The sequence below is a fragment of the Bombina bombina genome, chromosome 2 (assembly GCF_027579735.1).
Source record: "Bombina bombina isolate aBomBom1 chromosome 2, aBomBom1.pri, whole genome shotgun sequence".
Lineage (NCBI taxonomy): Eukaryota > Metazoa > Chordata > Amphibia > Anura > Bombinatoridae > Bombina > Bombina bombina.
In genome coordinates this window covers 1017772145-1017791700 of record NC_069500.1, presented here as the reverse complement: position 1 = coordinate 1017791700, position 19556 = coordinate 1017772145, and the positions used below count along the sequence as shown (strand labels likewise).

The 19556-nt window shown below is 38.5% G+C and overlaps 1 protein-coding gene across 1 annotated transcript in view; it reads left to right on the top strand.

The window, feature by feature from the left end:
* Positions 1-19556, top strand: part of PRDM5 (PR/SET domain 5) — a 492849-nt gene that overhangs the window by 292005 nt on the left and 181288 nt on the right. Inside the window, exon 13 of the mRNA XM_053703603.1 lies at positions 16142-16235. Within this exon, the coding sequence (XP_053559578.1) occupies positions 16142-16235 (94 nt within the window). The remainder of the gene's footprint in view (positions 1-16141; positions 16236-19556) is intronic.

Genomic DNA, 19556 nt, shown 5'->3' with positions numbered 1-19556 from the left:
GGGTTACCCTCCTTGAATTAGGAATAGTTGTGGTTGCTTTTCCTGAAGTAGAAATTTAATGTTGTTTTTGCAATTCTTATAGAGTTAACCTTTATACGTATATCTCCTTTATTTTGTAATGCACCTGTCAAATCAGACCTGCAATTTTTATCTTTTTCTTTTGTTGTACCCTATTGTGGATTTTTGATCATTAAAAATATAAAATAAAAATAAAAAGATTTTGTGCTCTATATGAATCATGAACAAATTTTTTTGGGGGTTTCATAGTAACATAGTAACATAGTAGATAAGGTTGAAAAAAGACCGAAGTCCATCGAGTTCAACCTATACAAATCTAAAATACTTACAAAAAGCTCCAGTTAAGCTTAAATAACCCCACTAAAAGGTGACCCATTTAATACTAGCAATCATATCCATGAATTTTGTTTATATAAAGAAATGTATCCAGACTATTTTTAAATGTATCTAGGGTATTGGCATTCACTACCTCCTTTGGTAATGAGTTCCACAATTTTATTGCTCTTACAGTGAAAAAACGTTTCCATTACAGGAGATTAAATCTCCTTTCCTCCAACCTTAAATTGTGACCTCTTGTCAGAAACAATTTTCTTGGAATAAACAGAGCTTCTGCCATCACTATATATGGGCCTTGAATATATTTATATAAAGTAATCATGTCACCTCTCAAGCGCCTTTTTTCTAAGGAAAACAGACCCAGTTTGGCTAGCCTCTCCTTATAGGTTAAATTCTCCAATCCCCTTATTAGCTTTGTGGCCCTTCTCTGAACTTTTTCTAGTTCTGCAATATCTTTTTTTGCGATCGGTCCCCAGAACTGCACTCCATACTCAAGGTGAGATCTTACCAGGGCTTTTTATAGTGACAGAATTATGCTTTCCTCTCTTGAATCAATGCCTCTTTTAATACATGGTAGTATCTTATTAGCCGTTGAAGCCGCTGCCCTGCATTGTGCACCCATCTTTAGCTTGTTATCTGTTACTACTCCCAAATCCCTTATCTCCTCTGTTTGGCTAAGTCTTGTCCCATTTAAAAAATAATTTGCCTGCTTATTTTTACTTCCAAAATGTAGAACCTTGCATTTTTCTGTATTAAATCTCATTTTCCATTTACTTGCCCACACTTCTAATTTTTGCAGATCCCTTTGTAACGAAAGTTCATCCTGCTCTGATCTAATTACCTTACTTAACTTAGTATCATCTGCAAAAATAGAGATGTCGCTATTTAATCCTTGCTCCAAGTCATTTATAAAAATATTAAAAAGAACAGGGCCCAGTACTGATCCCTGGGGGACTCCACTGATTACCTTTGTCCAATCTGAGTATGATCCATTTACTACTACTTGTTGCTCCCTATCTTTTATCCAGTTATTTATCCATGAGCTAACATTTTCAGCTATTCCCAGTCCCTTAATTTTATACATTAATCTCTCATGTGGCACTGTATCAAATGCCTTTGCAAAATCTAAGTACAGTATATCACATTAACTGATTCCCCTTTATCTATATTTTTACTTACGTCCTCGTATAATCTAATTAGATTAGTTCCTTGATCTATTTCTCCTAAAACCATGCTGATTAGAACTCATAATCTTGTTTACACAAATATGCTTGTCAATATAATCCCTTTAAGTGTAGTTACAGAGATATATACACATATAAACACATAAATACATGTGTACACATATATAGACATACATACAGTATAAGTGCATCAGAGCCTTTTGCAGTTATGTATATGGAATCAAGTAAAAGCATATTTATGCAATATTCATTTTTAATAGTGTTATCCTGTGTACTTACTGTAAATATTTCACATTCCAAAGTCCTGCACATAGCAGAATATGTTTTATGTATTTCTAAATAGATATTCCTATATATATCTGTATACTGTATATTTATACCTATATACAATCATCTATATACAGTATTTAGGTATAGATATATATTGTACCAAAATACCATCAGATATATGTAGAAATAGAACATATTCTGCTATTTGAGGAACATTGGAATTTAAAATATCATATTTTAATGTTCAGTTAGCGCATTTGAGAATATGCATTCGGGATAGTGCGAGAGTTGGGTATTAGGTTTTTCTCCAACATAGGTGTGTCCGGTCCACGGCGTCATCCTTACTTGTGGGATATTCTCTTCCCCAACAGGAAATGGCAAAGAGCCCAGCAAAGCTGGTCACATGATCCCTCCTAGGCTCCGCCTACCCCAGTCATTCTCTTTGCCGTTGTACAGGCAACATCTCCACGGAGATGGCTTAGAGTTTTTTAGTGTTTAACTGTAGTTTTTCATTATTCAATCAAGAGTTTGTTATTTTCAAATAGTGCTGGTACGTACTATTTACTCAGAAACAGAAAAGAGATGAAGAATTCTGTTTGTATGAGGAAAATGATTTTAGCAACCGTAACTAAAATCCATGGCTGTTCCACACAGGACTGTTGAGAGCAATTAACTTCAGTTGGGGGAACAGTGTGCAGTCTCTTACTGCTTGAGGTATGACACATTCTAACAAGACGATGTAATGCTGGAAGCTGTCATTTTCCCTATGGGATCCGGTAAGCCATGTTTATTACGATTGTAAATAAGGGCTTCACAAGGGCTTATTTAAACTGTAGACTTTTTCTGGGCTAAATCGATTGATTATTAACACATATTTAGCCTTGAGGAATCATTTTATCTGGGTATTTTGATATAATAATATCGGCAGGCACTGTTTTAGACACCTTATTCTTTAGGGGCTTTCCCAAAGCATAGGCAGAGTCTCATTTTCGCGCCGGTGTTGCGCACTTGTTTTTGAGAGGCATGGCATGCAGTCGCATGTGAGAGGAGCTCTGATACTTATAAAAGACTTCTGAAGGCGTCATTTGGTATCGTATTCCCCTTTGGGTTTGGTTGGGTCTCAGCAAAGCAGATACCAGGGACTGTAAAGGGGTTTAAAGCTTAAAACGGCTCCGGTTCCGTTATTTTAAGGGTTAAAGCTTCCAAAATTGGTGTGCAATATTTTCAAAGCTTTAAGACGCTGTGGTGAAAATTTGGTGAATTTTGAACAATTCCTTCATGTTTTTTCGCAATTGCAGTAATAAAGTGTGTTCAGTTTAAAATTTAAAGTGACAGTAACGGTTTTATTTTAAAACGTTTTTTGTACTTTCTGATCAAGTTTATGCCTGTTTAACATGTCTGAACTACCAGATAGACTGTGTTCTGAATGTGGGGAAGCCAGAATTCCTATTCATTTAAATAAATGTGATTTATGTGATAATGACAATGATGCCCAAGATGATTCCTCAAGTGAGGGGAGTAAGCATGGTACTGCATCATTCCCTCCTTCGTCTACACGAGTCTTGCCCACTCAGGAGGCCCCTAGTACATCTAGCGCGCCAATACTCCTTACTATGCAACAATTAACGGCTGTAATGGATAATTCTGTCAAAAACATTTTAGCCAAAATGAACCCTTGTCAGCGTAAGCGTGGCTGCTCTGTTTTAGTTACTGAAGAGCATGACGACGCTGATATTAATATCTCTGAAGGGCCCCTAACCCAATCTGAGGGGGCCAGGGAGGTTTTGTCTGAGGGAGAAATTACTGATTTAGGGAACATTTCTCAACAGGCTGAATCTGATGTGATTACATTTAAATTTAAATTGGAACATCTCCGCATTTTGCTTAAGGAGGTATTATCCACTCTGGATGATTGTGAAACTTTAGTCATCCCAGAGAAACTATGTAAAATGGACAAGTTCCTAGAGGTGCCGGGGCTCCCAGAAGCTTTTCCTATACCCAAGCGGGTGGCGGACATTGTTAATAAAGAATGGGAAAGGCCCGGTATTCCTTTCGTCCCTCCCCCCATATTTAAAAAATTGTTTCCTATGGTCGACCCCAGAAAGGACTTATGGCAGTCAGTCCCCAAGGTCGAGGGAGCGGTTTCTACTTTAAACAAACGCACCACTATTCCCATAGAGGATAGTTGTGCTTTCAAAGATCCTATGGATAAAAAATTAGAAGGTTTGCTTAAAAAGATGTTTGTTCAGCAGGGTTACCTTCTACAACCCATTTCATGCATTGTCCCTGTCACTACTGCCGCATATTTCTGGTTTGATGAACTGCTTAAGGTGCTCGATAGTGACTCTCCTCCTTATGAGGAGATTATGGACAGAATCAATGCTCTCAAATTGGCTAATTCTTTCACTCTAGACGCCTCTTTGCAATTGGCTAAGTTAGCGGCTAAGAACTCTGGGTTTGCTATTGTGGCGCGCAGAGCGCTTTGGTTGAAATCTTGGTCGGCTGATGCGTCTTCCAAGAACAAGCTACTAAACATTCCTTTCAAGGGGAAAACGTTGTTTGGTCCTGACTTGAAAGAGATTATCTCTGATATCACTGGGGGTAAGGGCCACGCCCTTCCTCAGGATCGGCCTTTCAAGGCAAAAAATAGACCTAATTTTCGTCCCTTTCGTAAAAACGGACCAGCCCAAGGTGCTACGTCCTCTAAGCAAGAGGGTAATACTTCTCAGGCCAAGCCAGCTTGGAGACCAATGCAAGGCTGGAACAAGGGAAAGCAGGCCAAGAAACCTGCCACTGCTACCAAGACAGCATGAAATATTGGCCCCCGATCCGGGACCGGATCTGGTGGGGGGCAGACTCTCTCTCTTCGCTCAGGCTTGGGCAAGAGATGTTCTGGATCCTTGGGCGCTAGAAATAGTCTCCCAGGGTTATCTTCTGGAATTCAAGGGACTTCCCCCAAGGGGGAGGTTCCACAGGTCGCAGTTGTCTTCAGACCACATAAAAAGACAGGCGTTCTTACATTGTGTAGAAGACCTGTTAAAAATGGGAGTGATTCATCCTGTTCCATTAAGAGAACAGGGGATGGGGTTCTACTCCAATCTGTTCATAGTTCCCAAAAAAGAGGGAACGTTCAGACCAATCCTAGATCTCAAGATCTTAAACAAATTTCTCAAGGTCCCATCGTTCAAGATGGAAACCATTCGAACTATCCTTCCTTCCATCCAGGAAGGTCAATTCATGACCACGGTGGATTTAAAGGATGCGTATCTACATATTCCTATCCACAAGGAACATCATCGGTTCCTAAGGTTTGCATTCCTGGACAAACATTACCAGTTCGTGGCGCTTCCTTTCGGATTAGCCACTGCTCCAAGGATTTTCACAAAGGTACTAGGGTCCCTTCTAGCGGTGCTAAGACCAAGGGGCATTGCAGTAGTACCTTACCTGGACGACATTCTGATTCAAGCGTCGTCCCTTCCTCAAGCAAAGGCTCACACGGACATTGTCCTGGCCTTTCTCAGATCTCACGGCTGGAAAGTGAACGTGGAAAAGAGTTCTCTATCCCCGTCAACAAGGGTTCCCTTCTTGGGAACAATTATAGACTCCTTAGAAATGAGGATCTTTCTAACAGAGGCCAGAAAAACAAAGCTTCTGGACTCTTGTCGGATACTTCATTCCGTTCCTCTTCCTTCCATAGCTCAGTGCATGGAAGTGATCGGGTTGATGGTGGCGGCGATGGACATAGTTCCTTTTGCGCGCATTCATCTAAGACCATTACAACTGTGCATGCTCAGTCAGTGGAATGGGGACTATACAGACTTGTCTCCGAAGATACAAGTAAATCAGAGGACCAGAGACTCACTCCGTTGGTGGCTGTCCCTGGACAATCTGTCTCAAGGGATGATGTTCCACAGACCAGAGTGGGTCATTGTCACGACCGACGCCAGTCTGATAGGCTGGGGCGCGGTCTGGGGATCCCTGAAAGCTCAGGGTCTTTGGTCTCGGGAAGAATCTCTTCTACCGATAAATATTCTGGAACTGAGAGCGATATTCAATGCTCTCCAGGCCTGGCCCCAGCTTGCGAGGACCAGGTTCATACGGTTTCAATCAGACAACATGACGACTGTTGCGTACATCAACCATCAGGGGGGAACAAGGAGTTCCCTAGCGATGGAAGAAGTAACCAAAATTATTCTGTGGGCGGAGTCTCACTCCTGCCACCTGTCGGCTATCCACATCCCAGGAGTGGAAAATTGGGAAGCGGATTTTCTGAGTCGGCAGACATTGCATCCGGGGGAGTGGGAACTCCATCCGGAAATCTTTGCCCAAGTCACTCACCTGTGGGGCATTCCAGACATGGATCTGATGGCCTCTCGTCAGAACTTCAAAGTTCCTTGCTACGGGGCCAGATCCAGGGATCCCAAGGCGGCTCTAGTGGATGCACTAGTAGCACCTTGGACCTTCAAACTAGCTTATGTGTTCCCGCCATTTCCTCTCATCCCCAGGCTGATAGCCAGGATCAAGCAGGAGAGGGCGTCGGTGATCTTGATAGCTCCTGCGTGGCCACGCAGGACTTGGTATGCAGATCTGGTGAATATGTCATCGGCTCCACCTTGGAAGCTACCTTTGAGACGAGACCTTCTTGTTCAGGGTCCGTTCGAACATCCGAATCTGGTTTCACTCCAGCTGACTGCTTGGAGATTGAACGCTTGATTTTATCGAAGCGAGGATTCTCAGATTCTGTTATCGATACTCTTGTTCAGGCCAGAAAGCCTGTGACTAGAAAGATTTACCACAAAATTTGGAAAAAATATATCTGTTGGTGTGAATCTAAAGGATTCCCTTGGGACAAGGTTAAGATTCCTAGGATTCTATCCTTCCTTCAAGAAGGATTGGAAAAAGGATTATCTGCAAGTTCCCTGAAGGGACAGATTTCTGCCTTGTCGGTATTACTTCACAAAAAGCTGGCAGCTGTGCCAGATGTTCAAGCCTTTGTTCAGGCTCTGGTTAGAATCAAGCCTGTTTACAAACCTTTGACTCCCCCTTGGAGTCTCAATTTAGTTCTTTCAGTTCTTCAGGGGGTTCCATTTGAACCCTTACATTCCGTTGATATTAAGTTATTATCTTGGAAAGTTTTGTTTTTAGTTGCGATTTCTTCTGCTAGAAGAGTCTCAGAATTATCTGCTCTGCAGTGTTCTCCTCCTTATCTGGTGTTCCATGCAGATAAGGTGGTTTTACGTACTAAACCTGGTTTTCTTCCAAAAGTTGTTTCTAACAAAAACATTAACCAGGAGATTATCGTACCTTCTCTGTGTCCAAAACCAGTTTCAAAGAAGGAACGTTTGTTGCACAATTTGGATGTTGTTCGCGCTCTAAAATTCTATTTAGATGCTACAAAGGATTTTAGACAAACTTCTTCCTTGTTTGTTGTTTATTCAGGTAAAAGGAGAGGTCAAAAAGCAACTTCTACCTCTCTCTCTTTTTGGATTAAAAGCATCATCAGATTGGCTTACGAGACTGCCGGACGGCAGCCTCCCGAAAGAATCACAGCTCATTCCACTAGGGCTGTGGCTTCCACATGGGCCTTCAAGAACGAGGCTTCTGTTGATCAGATATGTAGGGCAGCGACTTGGTCTTCACTGCACACTTTTACCAAATTTTACAAATTTGATACTTTTGCTTCTTCTGAGGCTATTTTTGGGAGAAAGGTTTTGCAAGCCGTGGTGCCTTCCATTTAGGTGACCTGATTTGCTCCCTCCCTTCATCCGTGTCCTAAAGCTTTGGTATTGGTTCCCACAAGTAAGGATGACGCCGTGGACCGGACACACCTATGTTGGAGAAAACAGAATTTATGTTTACCTTATAAATTTCTTTCTCCAAGGGTGTGTCCGGCCCACGGCCCGCCCTGGTTTTTTTAATCAGGTCTGATATTTTATTTTCTTTAACTACAGTCACCACGGTACCATATGGTTTCTCCTATGCAAATATTCCTCCTTAACGTCGGTCGAATGACTGGGGTAGGCGGAGCCTAGGAGGGATCATGTGACCAGCTTTGCTGGGCTCTTTGCCATTTCCTGTTGGGGAAGAGAATATCCCACAAGTAAGGATGACGCCGTGGACCGGACACACCGTTGGAGAAAGAAATTTATCAGGTAAACATAAATTCTGTTTTTTTTGCACTTTTTTTCTCTATTGACTTCTATGGGGTAATAGGCTATCGTGCAAGCAATATTACCTAACGGGAAGTGTAGAACTGTTTTTTCTCATTTCTGCTTAGTGATGCTAAAAGGCACAGAAAATCCATGGAGGAAATGATGTGCCCCACATGCAATAGTGTGGGGAAACCTTGTTTGTTTTCTCATTTATTACATTGAGCAAACTAGTTCTAGGAACACGCATTGTAAAGTGTATTGTCATTTTTAGCACCTAGCAAATACAGAAAATATGTATGTATATAGAAACAGATGGCAAAATCTTGAACTTTTACATTTCCATGAAACAATGTGCTTTTCACTGAATACTTTCACATACTGGATATTAGAGCCTTTATTTGACCAAACAGAAAGGGCCAGATTACAAGTGGAGCGCTAAATATCGCTTTTGAGAAATCGATATTTGCGGTCCACATAGTAATAATACCAGTGCACGATAATGTGCGCTCATATTACAAGTTGAGCGCAATGCAAATGCGTACTCGTGTTCGCATTGCTAGGAAGCATTGCGCTTACAAGAGCACACTTCCATAGGCTCCAATGCTGCCATCAGAAACGGCAAGAGAACTTGCGCAGCACAGGGGGTAAGTAGCGCAGGGATGGCAGCAAAGTGTAAATATATATGTATATGATTATATACATATATAATTATGTGTTAATATGTGTATATATACGTATTAACACATAAATATATACAGTATCTCACAAAAGTGAGTACACCCCTCACATTATTGTAAATATTTTATATCTTTTCATGTGACAACATTGAAGAAATGACACTTTGCTACAATGTAAAGTAGTGAGTGTACAGCCTGTATAGCAGTGTAAATTTGCTGTCCCCTCAAAATAACTCAACACACAGCCATTAATGTCTAAACTGTTGGCAACAAAAGTGAGTACACCCCTACCCCTAAGTGTAAAAGTCCAAATTAGGCCTAAAGTGTCAATATTTTGTGTGGCCACCATTATTTTCCAGCACTGCCTTAACCCTCTTGGGCATGGAGTTCAACAGAGCTACACAGGTTGCCACTGGAGTACTCTTCCACTCCTGACTCCTCCATGACGACATCACAGAGCTGGTGGATGTTAGAGACCTTGCGATCCCCCACCTTCCATTTAAGGATGCCCCACAGATGCTCAATAGGGTTTGGGTCTGGAGACATGCTTGGCCAGTCCATCACCTTTACCCTCAGCTGCTTTAGCAAGGCAGTGGTCGTCTTGGAGGTGTGTTTGGGGTTGTTATCATGTTGGAATACTGCCCTGCGGCCCCATCTCCGAAGGGAGGGGATCATGCCTCTGCTTCAGTATGTCACAGTACATGTTGGCATTCATGGTTCCCTCAATGAACTGTAGCTCCCCAGTGCTGGCAGCACTCATGCAGGCCCAGACCATGACACTCCCACAACCATGCTTGACTGTAGTCAAGACACACTTGTCTTTGTACTCCTCACCTGGTTGCCGTCACACGCTTGACACTATCTGAACCAATTAAGTTTATCTTGGTCTCATCCGACCACAGGACATGGTTCCAGTAATCCATGTCCTTAGTTTGCTTGTCTTCAGCAAACTGTTTGCGGGCTTTCTTGTGCATTATCTTTAGAAGAGGCTTCCTTCTGGGATGACAGCCATGCAGAGAAATTTGATGCAGAGTGCGGCGTATGGCCTGACACTGACAGGCTGAGCCCCCACTCCTTCAACCTCTGCAGCAATGCTGGCAGCACTCATACGTCTATTTCCCAAAGACGACCTCTGGATATGACGCTGAGCACATGTACTCAACTTCTTTGGTCGACCATGGCGAGGCCTGTTCTGAGTGGAACCTGTCCTGTGAAACTGCTGTATGGTCTTGCCCACCGTGCTGCAGCTTAGTTTCAGGGTCTTGGCGATCTTCTTATAGCCTAGGCCATCTTTATGTGGAGGAACAATTCTTTTTGTCAGTTCCTCAGAGAGTTCTTTGCCATGAGGTGCCATGTTGAAATTCCAGTGACCAGTATGAGAGAGTGTGAGAGTGATAACACCAAATTTAACACATCTGCTCCCCATTCACACCTGAGACCTTGTAACACTAACGAGTCACATGACACCGGGGAGTGAAAATGGCTAATTGGGCCCAATTTGGACATTTCCACTTTGTGGTGTACTCACTTTTGTTGCCAACGGTTTAGACATTAATGGCTATATGTTGAGTTATTTTAAGGGTACAGTAAATTTACACTGTTATACAGGTTGTACACTCACTACTTTACATTGTAGCAAAGTGTAATTTCTTCAGTGTTGTCACATGAAAAGATATAATAAAATATTTAAAAAAATGTTAGGGGTCTACTCACTTTTGTGAGATACTGTATGTATATAAGCATATACATATATATTTACTGGGAGCACTTTTCAGTGATGTTTTCTTCTAACACCCCACACCCATTCCCTTTATACCCCAACAACTGCTTTTTGCAGTTATTTTATTAAAAAATAAAGATGCTACTATCTTTCTACTAGCAAATTATTGTCACCGCTCACCTCCCTATAGCACTGCTATTACAGGTTTTCATAAACCCGGCATTAGCAGGCAATATGTGAGTGTTGAGCAAAATTCAGCTCCATACCGCACTCAAATACCAGTGCTGCTTTGAGCTGGTTTTACGTGCTCGTGCACGATTTCCCCATAGACATCAATGGGGAGAGCTGGCTAAAAAAAGCCTAACACCTGAAATAAAGGAGCGTAAAACTCCGTGACGTAGCCGCCTTGATTCCTATGGGGAAAGAAAGTTATGTTTACACCCTAACATAAACCCCGAGTCTAAACACCCCTAATCTGCCGCCCCCGACGTTGCCGCCACCTACATTAAATTTATTAACCCCTAATCTGCTGCCCACGACATCGCCGACACCTACATGACGACACCTACATTACACTTATTAATCCCTAATCTGCCGCCCACAACATCGCCGACACCTACATGCCGACACCTACATTACACTTATTAACCCCTAATCTGCCGCCCCGACATCGTCGCCACCTACATTACACTTATTAACCCCTAAACTGCCACCCTCAATGTCGCCACCACCTACGTACACTTATTAACCCCTAATCTTCCGCCCTCAACGTCGCCCCACTATACTAAATTTATAAACCCCTAAACCTAACCCTAATTAATCAGCCAATAGAATTTTTTCACCTTTAATTCCGATTGGCTGATAAAATTCTATGAGACAATAGGAATTCAAGGGAGGCCATCTTGGATGACGTCCCTTAAAGGAACCTTCATTCTTTATTAGCTGTCGTCAGAAGAGGCTGCTCCGCGCTGGATGTCTTGAAGATGGAGCCGCTCCGCGCCGGATGGATGAAGATAGAGGATGCCATCTGGATGAAGACTTCTGCCGGCTTGGATGAAGACTTCGGCCCGCTTGGATGAAGACTTCTGCCAGCTCCGCTGAAGACTTCTGCCGCTTCGTTGAGGATGGATGTAAGGTCTTCAAAAACTGTAAGTGGATCTTCGGGGGTTAGAGTTAGGTTTTTTTTAAGGGTTTATTGCGTGGGTTTTATTTTTAGCTTAGGGTTTGGGATGAAAATGAGCTAAATGCCCTTTTAAGGGCAATGCCCATCCAAATGCCCCTTTCAGGGCAATGGGGAGCTTAGGTTTTTTAGATAGGATTTTCTTTGGGTGGTTGGTTGTGTGGGTGGTGGGTTTTACTGTGGGGGAGTGGTTGTATTATTTTTTTTTTTTTACAGGTAAAAGAGCTGATTTCTTTTGGGCAATGTCCCGCAAAAGACCCTTTTAAGGGCTATTGGCAGTTTAGTTTAGGCTAGTTTTTTTTTATTTTGGGGGGGCTTTTTTATTTTGATAGGGCTATTAGATTAGGTGTAATTAGTTTAAATATTTGATCATTTCTTTTTTATTTTGTGTAATTTAGTGTTTGTTTTTTTGTAATTTAGTTAATTGTATTTAATTAGTGTAATTTAGTTAATTGTAGTGTAAGGTTAGGTGTTATTGTAACTCAGGTTAGGTTTTATTTTACAGGTAAATTTGTATTTATTTTAACAAGGTAGTTAGTAAATAGTTAATAAATATTTACTAACTAGTCTACCTAGTTAAAATAAATACAAACTTAACTGTGAAATAAAAATAAAACCTAAGATAGCTACAATGTAACTATTACTTATATTGTAGCTAGCTTAGGGTTTATTTTATAGGTAAGTATTTAGATTAAATAGGAATTATTTAGGTATTAATTGTAATTTTTATTTAGATTTATTTTAATGATGTTAAAGTTAGTGGGTGTTAGGGTTAGGGTTAGACTTATGGTTAGGTTAAGGGGTTAATAACTTTAGTATAGTGGCGGCGATTTTGGGGGCAGCAAATTAGGGGTTAATAATATTTAACTAGTCTTTGTGATGCAGGAATACGGCAGTTTAGGGGTTAATATGTTTATTATAGTGGCGGCGATGTCTGGAGCGGCAGATTAGGGGTTAATAATTTTATTTTAGTGTTTGCGATGCGGGAGGGCCTCGGTTTAGGGGTTAATAGGTAGTTTATGGGTGTTAGTGTACTTTGCAACACTTTAGTTTTCTGTTACAGCTTTGTAGCGTAAAACTACTGACTTTCAGTTTACGGTATCGATCTTGACGGTATTGGCTGTACCGCTCACTTTTTGCCCAAACAGGCAAACTCGTAATATCGGCGCTATGGAAGTCACATTGAAAAAAGACTTTTTGAAAGCTGCGGTAGTTACGTTGCGTTACGTTCCAAAAAAATGTGCGGTACAGTTATACTTGCAAGACTCGTAATACCAGTGGTAGTGAAAAAGAGCAATAACGCTGCTTTTTTACCCATAACGCAAAACTCGTAATCTAGCCATTTATTTTCTTATAAAATATATCACACTTGATTTTGGGGGCATTTTTTGGACATTTATAAAATTAACCAGTGATCTGACCACTTGTAATGGCTGGTCATTTATCGTGCGTCCGCAAACTGCTCCACTTGTAATCTAGCCCAAAGTAAATTCAAAATTCACTAAATTAATTGGGCCTATATGAGCATTTGGCAGAACCTTTCATAGTTATATTGGTGTGTATTTAAATTATATCCAAAGGGCAAGATTACAAGTTGCTTGACAAATCAGTTGTGAAAACACTGGGCGAGTTATGGCTTTTTTGCATTTGGGATTGTGCAGCGTTAAGCCACGTAATGCAAACAGCCAAATTGCGTGCAAGTTCACATATTCCCCATAGAAGTATAAATAAAAGACAAATAGAAACCCCCTTCACTAAAATCCTAATATTTTGCTGCAAAGCCCATGACGTTTTCTCCTTGCAAAGTGTGCATGAAAATGCGAATATTTCAAAAATATAGAACAACGGAATATGTTCTATATATTTATATATAATTTTTTCTCTATATATGTGATGATTTTTGAACTGATATATCTATTTATTGTGAGATATGTATAGAAATATATATATATATATATATATGTCTAGGTATCTTGAGATCTATATGTGATTATCTCTTTGAAAATACATCTGAGATATTGTTTAATGTGCATAAGATTGTAATGTGAAATGTTTCCATAGTTAAACATTTTGCTATACATATAAATCCATGTTTCTCTATGTATGTATATATATGTCAGTGTAAAATCCTTGCGTCAACTTTTTTTTTTTTTCTAACACCCGAGAGCTCCTATCTTTGATCCCTTATAACTTTTGTGTGCAATATTTTTTTTTCAAATAATTTTTATTAGACAGTGTTAATGAGTGTAACTGTACTTCATAATGTATTTTGGAAGTGTTTCTTAAAAGTTTTATGTTGCGCAAAATTGTTAACTTTGTTAACTACAGCTCTTCTAGCGCGGAAAGAATTATTGCGTAAAAGGCAAATGCGCGTTCGCAATTGCGATTTTTCAAGACTTGTAATACCTGCGCAATGGAAATTGACCATAGCGCGTGACTTGTAATCTTGCCCAAAGACTGCTATGAGATTTTTTTCATTTATTTTTTATGTGAGTTTTTTACATTTTTATTTGGTAAATGCTCCCATTGTATCAGGAAAAAATAAAAACATACTTAAATAAATATTCATTTTTAAATATAACATATTTTTAATGTGTATTCATTTTGTTTCTAGTTCATAAGACAAATACTCTTTTGTAGTACAGTTGAAAAAACGTTTGTTTTTTAACTAAAAAAATGAATATGCTTATTTTAGTTTGATCAAAGAATCACATTGAACAGATTGTAGAACATTTTCTGTGTTGTAATATATCTAACATTTACTGCGCTGTCATGGTCAATATTTTTTTGAATATATCATGAAACTCTAGAAAATCTTGGTTGTGTTACTGATTCCTCCAGGAAACCTTTTGATATACTTTGTATTTATTTATTTTTCTAACATTTAGATGAAACGTCATATTTAAATTCTATAATGGAACTGCAGAATATAAATCAAATTGACCCTGTCCTAATCAAGACAGATTTAATGTTTATATCCCTTGTGTCAGGCACTGAAAAATATGTAACTGTTCAAATGAGGAAAAAATATCCCTTTAACTTTCGCACTAGATTGTAATATGTACCATGTGCGTAACGGTTCAGCGGCAGAGAAAAGAGTAGATGTCTTTTGTAAATTTAACAGAAAAGATCATGCTTCCATCAAATAAGAAAATTTGAATACATTACTAAATCACTGGTTGTCAGTAAATTGTAGATTTTGGAAGTAAAGTACAATTGTGAACTATTTTTATTTTCTTTCTTCTAATGTGTTAAACATTAGGTTTACATTGTTAGACAGTTTTTTTTACTTACAGATAATCTTTATTTAGTCAGTAACATGTTGGAAGATAATCAAGGACTTTAAATAGAATTATATTATTAATGTATTATTATTATTATATGTTTTTTTACAAAGAATTTAAAGAATGCATTATATTATTTTTAGAATAAATGATATAATGACAATATATTTATATTTTTAATGTGAAAAACCATGTAAACCCTCGTATCAAGACCCTTTAAATTAACATCTACTGATGAAGAACAAATACTGTATCAAGGAAAAAGAATGCATTAATGTTTGAGGATTGAATCATATGATCTTAGGATACTATTAATAACACGCATGCACAATCGCTCCTCATCTGCTCCAATGTAAATAATGAATCACAACATTAATTGTTTACGATTGGAGCGGATGTTAGCGATTGAGCAACAGCATGTAGAGAGCATGATTCCCATGTGTCAACAAGCTTGTTTTGCAAGTGAATAATGCTTTATTAAAAGAAAAAAAAAAAAACATTTTCAGAAAGCCCATGCGCAAAAAATTAACATGCTCATAGTCTAGGATCCAACTGACAATGAGCCCCATGCTCATTTAGGGAAAGGCGCATATGTCCTTTCATAATAGATGCCAAAAGGGACGGCTCTCTATTGGAGGATGGTGGAAATGTCATAAAAAAAATAAAAAAACACATTGGGTACAGGCAGAGGAAGAGGGCAATACATATAGACACAATAGCAGTAATAACTTTTATAATAGGCAAATATAGAAAAAATCATGAATAAAATTTAGTTTTAAATGTGGCTTTTAATAACTTGCTTATTTGTAGCTTTGTAAAGTTTACCTTCTCTTTAAACATTGTTAAATAGCTCTCTAACAGTAACTCTGAAATAAGAAGTGAATTTCATGTTATTTTATTTATTTTACTTTTAATTCATTTATTTATTTTACTAAGCAAATAATATATTGTGAATTAGAGGCACAATTATTAAAACAGTCAAATACTTTATTTCACTTGCAAAAATTGCAGAGCAGTGAAAGATGTTTTCAACTACATTTTTTTTTCTGTGATCAAGGAAGCCTCTTTGTGATATTAAATCCAGCAATTCATATTGTGAAAAGATTTTATTTTGGAAAAGAATTACCGTACAGAAAAGACCCATAGAAATATCTAACATTATTGACAGCAATGATTAATGTTCTCATTGTATTATGTGATAAAGCAAAAGATTTGTGAACAGTGTAAATAATTATTCATAATAATTTGAACAATAGTAAATAAATGATGCTGTATTTTCTTTACTTATATAATTGAGTAATATTTGGCATGTTATTGCAGACACATACAGGAGAAAAAGAGAAGATTTGTCCATACTGTGGTCAGAAATTTGCTAGCAATGGAACACTTCGAGTTCATATACGAAGCCATACGGGTATGTTATTTGTGTTGTTATGGGTTTATTAAGTTATAATAGGATGTTACTTACTTGTGTGAAAACTGCAGGGGTTATTTTCAAACGTGAGAAACTGAGTTTCAGAACTGAAAGACCTTTAGTGAGTTTTTCATTATATAGGTACGGTATACAGTTTTACCTGCTGTTATAGCATGGATATATGCCATGATCCTCTTTTTATGTTAACCCAAAGTGAACATTTTTATGCTAAATTTCTATCCACATGTGGCATAGCAATGATTGTCTGCTTGTGGTCAGCTTCACCTGTTACCTGTCACCTGTCATTTGTTGTCATTCTTCCATGTATTTTGTCTAAAAAAGGTTCTGACAACACTTGTTAGGAGTTACATTGTTTCTTGCTAAGGTTCTGTTTGTAATTCATGTCAGTACAGTCATTGTTTCAATTATATATATATATACATGGTGAGAATAAATTGCATTTTGGCCCATTTTATTAGCTTGATAAATCCGTTTTAACTAAAGAATTCTTCTTGTTTTATTGCTGCCAACTTTTCAGGTATTAAGCACTAAGAATGTTAACGGCTTGATCCTCTACTAATTTAAAAATTGCATTAAAATGTTTAGAACAGTCTTTGATTGTATCATATTGCTAAACATTCCTTCAGAATTTGCTGGTTATTTTCTTAATGCAGACGTGCAGAGCACCCACAAATTGTTTGTGACCTCCAACTATGGGACTGCTGTGAATAGCCCTTTTTACTTGGTTTTTTTGATTATATTTATTGTAACGTTTCCTATTTAATGCCCCCCAAGGGTTAATAATGCAGCATGTCTGATGACCATCTGCAGATTTCCCCTCTTTATGGGCTAGATTACGTAGGCTAAGTATAGTGCAATCGTCAGTACAGGTTGCGTTAGCTTTAGATTGGTCTCACTCTAAGAATAATGCAGCAACTGGTATTACAAAGGGATGGTTAATTTTGTTTTTACCAGAGCTTCTTAACATCACTGAAATTCTTTAGCGCTCCCTATACTTTTAATGGACAGTGCAGGGAGTAATATGAGCGTGATCATTGTGCTCATTTTACAAGTAGAGAGTTAAGTGTTGTGCTTGAGCACAATCCAAAATCCCACATTAAAGACCTGAAGCTTAGTGTGAAAAAAATAACTTTGGATTTGTAATATGAGTGCAAAATTATAGGCCTATATTGATAATATTGTTTATTTAAAGGTACATAGAAGTCCAAATACTGATAAACATGACATTAACTTAGTTTAACTTTTAGCATCAAAGGACCATTAAAAACAGCAGAATTGCTTAATCAACAATTGCATAATGAAAAGACCTGATGATATAAAGCTCTCTGCTCAGATAGTGTGAGATCTCTAGTAAAATTTAAAAAAGGCAGATTTTGCTATACTTCTCCAAGGGACGCTCCCTGCATTGCTTTATGTGAATGAGAGACAAGCCCAGTGCAATATAGCACTGCATGACATGACAGTTCTGCTGCATTTGCACTTTATGCTTTTTATTTTATTTTGCTTTACACTTTAGATTATGTTTTATTACATTTAAAGTTTGCACTTTTTTGTATTTTATTTTGTATACAGCAGTGTATTTAGGATTAAGATCTTCGCAAATGCTTTGAGAGTTTCTGTGTAAATTAGTCTTATACTTTGTATATTTATGTGTATCTTTTACATATTACATTGCACTTTGTATTTCTTCTATTTAATATAAAACCGAAAAACTGACAGCTTCAGTTTCAGAGAGAGCTTCATTACTTTCTATGCGCTTGATAATTAAACATACTCTAGTATGGTGAGAAATATTAGTGAAAACTTTACAGGACTGAACCTGGAAGTCCCAGATAGATGAGAGATGCCTTCCATAGAAAATAATGAGGCTCTCTGGGATACAGAATTTCACAGGGGAGAGAGAGGTTAAAGGGACATTATACACACAAAACAATATGGGCTATTTAAATAAAGAATTCAAAGAAGATACAGTTTGCAATTCACATGTATTAGCAATTTTGCTGCTAAAGCTTCTAAAAATTATGCTAAAGTTTGCAATCTTCTGACTGAAAAAGAATACATACGTAATACCCACTAGCTTCAGAGCAAGGCTTTTTTTCTTACATTCCCTAGCTAGTGTCCTTACATCCAGCCTCCATGCTGGAGCTGTCTGTGTAATTGAAAATACATGTAAATTACAACCCCTCACCTCGGCCTTTTCTCCCTGACTGTTACACTGGGCATGGCTCTCACTTCCCCTCTGTCCTCCCGGTAAGCATTCTGTAGACACAAGCTGATCCTGCTGAAATCGTTTGGAAGAGCTGTTTGTAAAGTATTCAGAATGCCGTAGTAAGGAGAGAGGGGGAGGGAGATCCGTGCAGTTTGTAAGTTATCATACACTATTCCTTTACACATGGAGCGAGAGGTCTGCAGCCTGAATAAGGCATTAGTCAGTGTGTGTGTGTTAACCCTTTCATGGCCAGAAAGACTTGTAGCCTTTTGTGGCATGTATACATGTAGGACAGGGAGGCTGATCTCACTACATCTGGCAGCTCCTGCTAACATTACAAGCACAGAGGTGATGGTGGCAGCTTTCCCTTTAATCACACACGTGTTTCCTCCCTCTGCTCTATACATACTGCTGTGTGTCTGATATAATATCTGTACATTTATGAGTTTGCTTCTGTATGATGCTGTGAATTTTGAGCAAAATTCACTTGCATACAGCAATTCAGTGAGACCAGCTAGTGTAAAATGCTCACAGCACTACACAAGAATTGTGAGAGAGCTTCAGACATACCCTGGGAACTCCACTGCTCATGCCTGGGAACTCCTCTGTCCCTCCCACTTTCTTAAGCTGTCATTTTTAGTTTACAATTGAGCAAATATTAAGTGTAATGTAATTTGTAAAAGATATTCTAAAATATAGAAAGTATGATCCTAATTTGCTGAAGTAACACATAAACTTTCAAAACATAATAAGAATTTGTAAAACCACTGCTAGATCTAAATCTAAATGTATTAAAGGCTAAAAGAGAAAGTGCAAAACTAAAGCGCAAACTGTATTAAAACAGAAAATACAAAATTAGTAGTGTTAATTAATATAACATACAAAGCCCAAAGTGTAAGTGTAACAAAACTCTCATACCATGCTGTGTTATATTGGCACAGGGAGATCTAACAGTGCTGGAGGGTTCCGCCCTTTTTTTTTTTTAACATTCAGTGAGTTGAGCTTTTGTGAAGTCTGCACTACAATTTTTTTCCAAGCAGGAGAATCTTTTATCATCAGGACCTAAGGGACCGATGGTCAAAGTTTTCCGC